Source organism: Thermobia domestica, chromosome 1 (assembly GCF_964235325.1).
Source record: "Thermobia domestica chromosome 1, izTheDome1.hap1.1, whole genome shotgun sequence".
NCBI lineage: Eukaryota > Metazoa > Arthropoda > Insecta > Zygentoma > Lepismatidae > Thermobia > Thermobia domestica.
Genome location: NC_137454.1, coordinates 255,743,432 through 255,751,969, shown reverse-complemented (window position 1 = coordinate 255,751,969; position 8,538 = coordinate 255,743,432). Strand labels below are relative to the sequence as shown.

The window sequence follows — 8,538 nt, the reverse complement described above, 5'->3', positions numbered from 1 at the left end:
TATTACAAATCAAAAAAGTTTCCATACACACAAAGAAATACTCATAAATGAGGACATCATATTGAGTTTCGACCGAAATTAGTGATCAGTTGGTCCTCCTTTGGACTTACGTACTTCTCGTATTTCTTTCTGCATTGCAAGAATTTTGATGTAGTTGCAAGGGAGATGTTCCTCTATTCTTCACATAATGCATTTTTCAACTGATCCTTGTTTCTAATATTGTATTTCCTAATGCGTCTCCCCAATTCATCCCACATATGTTCAATGGGATTACAGTCAAGAGATTGTGGAGGAGTATGAAGTTGTTTTAGCACATTATATAACAATCACTCTCAATTTTGGTGCAATATGTTTAGGGTTGTTATCTTGCAGGAATATAAAAGAGGTTCCCATATTCAGTTTCTTTGCATTGTCGTGAAGATTCTCCTTCAGAGTGTTCAGGTAAACATATTCTTTCATTGTACCTTAAATAAAATGCAAATTTCTTACTCCAGGTGCACTTAGGCACCCCAAAACGAACATACCACCTCCTCCATGCTTTACAGTAGGACACAGATGCTTCGGTTCTATGTGCGTATTTAGTTTCCTCCACTCAACAACACTTCCATCGGATCCATAAATGTTGAACTTGCTCTCATCACTAAATAAAACAGAGTCCCAGAAGCGGCTTGTCCACATGAGCTTTGGCGAACTCTACGCATTTCTTGGAGTTTGCTTTACTCTTTCTGGCTACGCGACCGTTGTAGCCAGCTTTTCTGGTGAGAGTACGAACTGTTTCTGGAACCACTTGTACACCATAGTCAGTTTCAAGCATACCAGCGAGTTTTGGAGCACTTGTTTTGGGTTCATTTCGGATATTTCTTAAAATAACACGTTTATGATTATCCTTATTATGATTATCCTCCTTATGATTTATTGGAGGGCCACTGCGCTTTCGATCTTTGCAACTATTTGTTGCAAGATTCCTATTTACAATATATTGTACTGTAGAGTGTGATTTCTGTACTGTCTTTGCTATGTTTATAAGAGACTTACCTTCTTGTCTTAATTTTACTATTAGTTCACGTATTGGACTTGGCACTTCCATTTTAAGGCGTCGTTTTACTGCCTCTGTAGGTCTCCCTTGTCCAAATATGACTGCAGTAGTACCCATAGTAGAGCACGCCACTGTCATGTGTAACCACTGCAAACTCTGTTTGGTGTGTGTTTTGCTTCCTTCTTTTGTATATTTGTGCCGTGTACGGAAACATTTTTTTTTACCTCAATTTTCAGCAACTTTATTTAAATCAACAGTTACTGTATACTATCGATATATTCAATACCATCATTATAATGCATACACCTGACAAGTCGACACGAACAAATTCAGCCAATGTAATTGCGTTTTATTATTTATTTATTTATCTTAAGATACTATAACATTTTGAAATTACTAAGGTGTACGGAACCTTATTTGACCCACTGTATATTCGGACATTTTGCAAATTTCTTAAATCGTTGAAAACACAAAACACAAAAAGGTAGAACTAAAATTTCATTTTGTGGGTTCTTTTGGCTGCAAAAGTTTTTATAATGTTCTCAAAAGATAGCTTTGGAGCTAATTTATGCTCTATGGATATGATCCTAAGGTTGGTGAATCGTTGTTGTTCTGTTAAGTTTCTGAGGTAATTTTTTATGATCTTTAGTTTGCTAAAACTCCTTTCCTTGCATCATAGTAAAAGTAAACATTTGCCCAGTTTTGCGCCTCCCCCAATCCGGCGCCCGGGGCACAAGCCCCTCTTAGTTACGTCACTAGTTCTGTTGGTGACAGATTGAGGGATCTTCAGACTTTCATGTACGTAATTCATAGAGCTGTATGCTGCGTGTGGACCAGTGTTTCCTGTTGAACAATGGTACCATGGTACTGTCTCATTTGACGTAACCCATGAGACGCAGGCAGTCCGTGACATACTGTTATGTCGTCAGAGTTCCCTTAGTCTTTACCAGAGGTGACCTGAAGTCATATACAATGCTTTCCCACACCATGATGTCATAAGTAACATCGATATATCCTCTCCCCTTGGTACAGTCATACTTGCAGACGATGTTGATCCGAGGTGAAGCTGAAGCGAGAGTCATGGCTGAAAATACGACGTCACTGGTGAGAAATCCATACTTCTTGCATACGGCACTACTCCAAACACAGCCGCATGTATTATGGTGTTAATGGCAGTCTTTGAATGAGATGTCGATTCAGTAGTCTGGCTTAGAGGTCTGCATGGGTCGGAATTTTTAGTCCGGGCCCGACCTGGCCCATGAATTTATAATATAAGGCCCGACCCGAGTCCGAAATATCTTTTAGCATTTAGGCCGAGCCCGGCCCGAGCTCTTACCATAATCAAATGAGCCCGAAATAGCACAAATTACATAAACTTAATAATGAACGCAAAATTGCATTTTTATTTATAGCAAATAGAGGTTTAACTTTTAAAGTTGTGCTTTAAAAGTTCTCCAGAAAGAACAGTTCAATAAATATCGTTGTACAGTATATTTTCACAGTTAGGCCCGAGAAATACGGTTGTATATTTAGGCCCGAAAAGGCCCGAGAAATATGGTTGTATATTTAAAAATTTACGGCCCGAGCCCGTAAAGAACTCTAGTCTGGCTACAGCTAGTCTGCGAACAATAGTGCGGGATGGCATGCAATATTACAGTAAGTTTATTACTTGTGCCCAGATTGAAGCCGCAGATGTGAAGGAGTTACGACGTAAGGGCATTTACTGATGTTTGAAATACTAGAAATCTACTGGAAATTTTTTGTTGATGCTGGAAATACTGAAAACATACTAAAAATTATTGTGTAATACCGAAGAAATGTAAAGAAATCCTTTTAAGACCCTTTAAGACGGCAGCTCCATCTGGGTGTAGATGATGATAGGACCAAATGGACAACCACTGAAGAACTAGATAGTTCGGAAAAGAAAATGGACAGTGTTTATAATATAAATGTTTACAAAATGTTATGTTTTAATTTATTTTATATGCAGTTTGTATCTACTCAATATTTTGTGTAAGGATGAAGATTAAACATGTTACTCGTTGATATTTGTAATTAATTGTTCTTCTACTTAACAGTGTTTCTGTACCAAATGTATTACAAATATAAAATAAGTTTAAGCATATGTAATATGGTGAGGAAACAAGTGAGGAGTGAGTGGAGCCCAATACACACACATGCAAAATTTGAGTGTAGATTACGACACACATTCTGGAAAAAATTACGTCCAGAAAACACTCTTCTTGTTATTTTTCTTTCTTTCATCAATTTTAACCCACTAGTTAATAACACACTGCATTTTTCTAATAGAATGTTGAAGAAGACTTTGTTTTCTCAACATGTTACAGGCTGTTAAATATCGTAACATACAGTGATATGTGGCACTCATCTATTTTCAGTTCAACGTAGTGCTGAAAAGTTTGCTAGCAGGACAGTGGAAATATTATAGTTAACTTCAGTAGACATTCTGGATATGCTTAGAACGCAATATGCCTATCCTACCTTGGTGTTGTCAAACTTGGTCGACATGAACCTTGAAGACACTTGTTGTTTCTCCTACGTTCCCAATTCAATCTAATGCCAGACTACTCTCATATCCGAATGCCTTCCCAATTCAATCTAATGTCAGACTACTCTCACATCGGAATGCCGTATATGCCTGGATACTCGTGATTCGACCACACACAGAGCCTGAAACGAATCAAAACGACTGAAAAATGCATGTCTTCAAATTTGGACATACTTTAATGTATACAAATGAATTGCCTTGTAATGGTGGACATAAGGAAATATGTCAATTATTTGACATTACGGATATGTCTACCATGAAACATGTCGGTATTATGTCCTGCAGTGCACGCGTTGTGCAGCCACGAAAATAATGGAGAAAGATAGATATTGGTAATGTAAAAACTGTTCATTTAACGATTTCCAGAGAATAGTACCACATCTGGCGGAGAATATAGCTGTAGGGGAAGTATGATGTTATTATCAGTAACATTCAGAATAATTTCAGCCGCTGATGAAATGTGGAAACTGAGCCCAGAAAGCATAAACGACGTCTTTACAATGACAGAAGGATTATATAACTATGCAAAGTAGTAAAAATGTGTGTATTCACTTAGAAAACTCCTTCATAGATTATTTACGAATAAATTGATTATTGTTTCAACTTTATTTCTTTTCTGTATTAAAGATACATAATTTTTTCAAGTCTATTCTAGTTTACTTTGCTATGTTAACTTGTAAATTTTATGAATCCCGTAAATGATCAAGTAGTCCTATTTATTACTTCTGAACCAGGCGCGCATGCGGAAGTTTTTGTTGGTTCAAGCTTTCGGGGTATAGAGTCCAACCCCACAAGCCAGTCATGGATACTTTCCAGTTTTGGATCCAATTAGAATCGTAATCGACCTAACAAGAAGGTAAAATCAAGGTAGAAAGAACATGATCTAGGTGAATTCGTCCTGATGCAAGAATGGAAGTATTTTTTCATGGGAGCATTTGCCACTGATTGACATAATTCACATCGATTCACTCAGTACTTAATCCCTTGCACTTAGGGCGACCATCAAACCTCTGAAGAAACTATTTTTATCATACGAACTACCTCAAATTGATATTGATAAATACTCTCCAAATATCTCTTCCTAAGATTCATAAGTAATACAACTTTCCCCTTATGTAACTACAACTATTGACAATATCTAAGTTTCTGCTATATGGGAAATATTTCCTGAGTTGCAATGAATCTAAGTAATTAGATAACTTTTCAGTCTTCCGGTAAGGGTTCATTGACGCACTTCGTGAAGCGTCTCTTCCTTATGTCTTCTAAATCAAAATTATAAGATCAACATTGGATACATACTGCTGGGAGATAATTTCATCTTCAATATCTGCGGCTAACGGAAATCGTGAGAGGAAATAAGCTAAGTGGACTTGTTTGCAGTAAACTAATTCATGGTCGTATTGAAATGAAAGCAAGAACCGTCTCTCTGGACGTGGTGAGGCGATGGAAGGTTATGACTTTTCCCAAATGTCCACCTTACAGGCTGGGAATCCATAATATGGAACTGACGTCCATATAAAAACTTGTGGGATTTCTTGACCGTAAATATAATCGCGAAAGCTTCTCGTTTGAAATGAGAATAATTTCTTTCAACTTTCAAAGTCGTGACAGACAAGCACGTCATCGTTAATAATTTACAGTAACTTCATTGAATAATACTTTTACGCTACAGGTAAAATGTCTTTGATCTTTTCAAATTGTAGTTTGATGTTTGTCCGTCCATTCTTATTTAACGTTTTTCTTTATAAATTATATAGTGACGGAATTTTACTTGCCAAATTGGGAAGGTGCGGGCGGTAAAAGTTTAGCATTCCCAAAAATTACTGAAGCCGTAAGAGATTGGCAAGTGTCTCACAAGGGAACATTCCGATTTCGTGAATTCAATTGCTGAAAATGATTGCTAGCACTGGATTCAGCACCAAAAGAAACAGAGAAAAAGAGAGTGTTTAGTGGCAGATCGTATACATGGTGGGAGATAAGTGAGGGCAAAGTATAAAGATAGAATGTAGAAAATGTCTAGAAATGGCATGTTAATTTTGGAACGAGTAGAGGGATTGAGGTCAAATGTTGGATATGAGGAATGCATGTAGACACCCACTGAATAGAGGTAATGTGAATCATGGGGAACATCTAAACAGCCGCCATGTTGAAATTAGGGCAAGAAGAATATTGGGAAATGAGTAATGTGGCATATGGCTCTTGATGCACACCGTCTATTGAAATCAATAGTGGCCAATATGGTTTGAGACCTCTGTAACAGCAGGTGCTCCACGCTGTGGCAATGTATCAATACTGTCGTAAATATGACGTGAATGAGGAACAACGACAAGCTCAAATGGGATCACTTTCTAGCCAACAAACGTCCCGATCCACTCAACATTCGTTCATATGCTGGTAAAAGTGCAAATATGACCAACGACAACCTGAAAGAGTTTATGATTGACGTTCTATGACCTTCTATAGAGCAGATAAAACTGTTGCTCCTCATTGATTCATGGAGAACTATTAAAGATGAAGAGTTGGAGCAGAAACCGGGCATTGTTGAACTTTCCAATTCCTTATCCCTGAGGGTTTCACGTCACTTATATCACCGTTGGATGTGTTCTTTTCATCCGTATAAGAATTTCGTAAAATATATAACAGACACCGTTTTTCTGTTATTTGACTTCAAAATATGACAACAGAATAACTTCATTAACTTGTAATCATTCACCCACTTCCAGTTTACAGGACCAAGGTTCCAAGCTATGATTAAATATACTGTCTACAAAACGATATTTGTTAACAACGCCTAGCGCATTCATGATACCTGTGGACTGCTGCTTCAATTTTAATACCGGAGACAGCTGTGAGGAGCCCGGTTATCCATCTTTATTGTTTTTCAAATGTTTTCATTGTTGTCTCCATTTTTGTATCAGCCACACAATCATTCTTAAGTTCCATAACAGTTGCAGTTACACAGAGGTTTTAAACTGTATTGGCCACTATTGATGTCAATAGACGGTGTTCGTCAAGAGCCATATGTCACATGACCCCTTTCCCTATATTCTTCTTGCCCTAATTTCAACATGTCTGCTTTTCACATGCTCCCCATGATTCACATTACGTCTATTCAATGGAGCTCTACATGCATACCTCATATCCAACATTTGACCTCAATCCCTCTCTCTACTCGTTTCAAAATTAACATGGCATTTCTAAACATTTTCTATGTTCTATCTTCACACTTGGCCCACTTATCTCCCACTCTGTATACGGTCTGCCATTAAATACCCTCTTTTTCTCTGTTTCTTTTGGTGCTGAATCCAGTGCTAGCAATCATTTTCAGCAATTGAATTCACCAAATCGGAACGTTCTCTTTTCAGTGTTGACTGTGGGGATAATCTTATCCTGTGCAGGTAGAATTTTATTTCCTTTTGCTGGATGTCCTATATAAGTCACTTCTTTTGCGATGATGAAATCTCCTGTATTCAACATGGACTAAATGGGTATTCCGTCACATATACATATACAGGGTGTTTCAAAACAACAAAGACACCGTTTGGGTGGTGATTTCTGACACCAAGACAAGGCAAAAAGTATAGATCAACCTGGGTGCACAAATTCTTCCTTTCGAAGTTATAGGCTGCTGAAAAATGAAGAAACGAACTTCAAAGGTCCATAGCTACAAAACTATGAAACCAGTGCCCAAAACCCAAAAGTATGAAACCGGATCAGTGATGATTTCCGAGCATTTTCCCCGGAGGGAATTTCGGGGCACAGGTGTGGAAAAACATTCGAAAATATGTTTTACAGAAATTTCCGCTGAGATCTCTAACAGCCAGGGGCTGGGGTTAATGTGAATTTCATTACTCCGTTGAGAATTTTCTTCTCCATCGGCTCACCAGTCACCTTCTCAAATCATCGACTGGGCTAGATTACTATGATCACTGGCAACGCTATTACTGAACTGAAAGTGCCTTGTTAACTGTTGGGCTCTGCTGTGCAGTTTAATCACGAGTTGGATGGGTTTTAACCCGTTAAAGCCCGGGTTTCAACTTTAGACACTTTGGGTTAAACGCATTTCTGCGTTAACTACGTTAATGACAGGCAAGCGTGTGCCTTTGTATAATCTTGATTGCAACTTTACACATTTTAAAATAAAAACGCACATCGTGATTTATGATTGAGGCTCGGGTTAAAATGATGTTGTGTTTTGAATAAAAGCTAGTGCTTTTACCTTTTTCATTGATTAAATGAAGGGAAAATCATTTCCGGGCCGGACCTTAATTTATACCCTTGTACTTACCTACCTTTTACAACTTAAGTCCTTGTACACAGTACATAGACTACATACGTAAAACTAATTTTAAAACACTATACGGACCTTACTACGGTAGTAAACCATTACAAGAATGGAAATACATGTTTACCGCTTACTTGTAGTGCATATTAAATAACATATCACGTAGAGAAATAATTTAAATTTGTTAGACAGGTGCTTTGGCTTTGGCAAGTCACTATCAACATCTGCCGAGACGTCAAAATACGCCATTCGCAGCAATAATGCGCCCATAGTGTAAACTTAATCCCGATGCAATATTACCATGACCGGCGTGTCCCGGTTGCTCACAAGGGAACCTTCCGAAAATGATAGTTGCAGTGAAAGATGTGACCTATGCCAATTGAAAGAGCTGTATCAGAGATGTTCATTCCCAAAAAATTAGCTGCCCATAGCAATAGGTTCAAGAAATATAAGGGGTGGAAGTTCGGGAAAAAGCAAGGTTCGACAAGGGTGGAAAAGTGCAAATTCCGAAAAAAAAGGGGCCATGGCAAAATACAATGGTGACAAGTGATGTATAGAAAGAGAGTAGTCACAATAGGAACAAATGAAGGTCACCAGTGGGGTTAACAGTGTTGCCAACTGCAATGAAAATTACATGTTTTGCATAGA

At 37.9% G+C, this 8,538-nt stretch overlaps 1 protein-coding gene across 1 annotated transcript; it reads right to left on the bottom strand.

Moving 5' to 3' along the window:
* Positions 1-640: 640 nt before the first annotated feature.
* On the bottom strand, positions 641-1,153 carry LOC145679450 (uncharacterized). The gene has a single exon (XM_081750031.1). The coding sequence runs from the start codon at positions 1,151-1,153 to the stop codon at positions 641-643; it is 513 nt and encodes a 170-aa protein (XP_081606157.1).
* Between the last annotated feature and the right edge of the window lie 7,385 nt (positions 1,154-8,538).

Excerpts from the sequence above, each read along its gene's own strand:
- LOC145679450 (XM_081750031.1), bottom strand. The coding sequence starts at position 1,153 with ATGGGTACTACTGCAGTCATATTTGGACAAGGGAGACCTACAGAGGCA.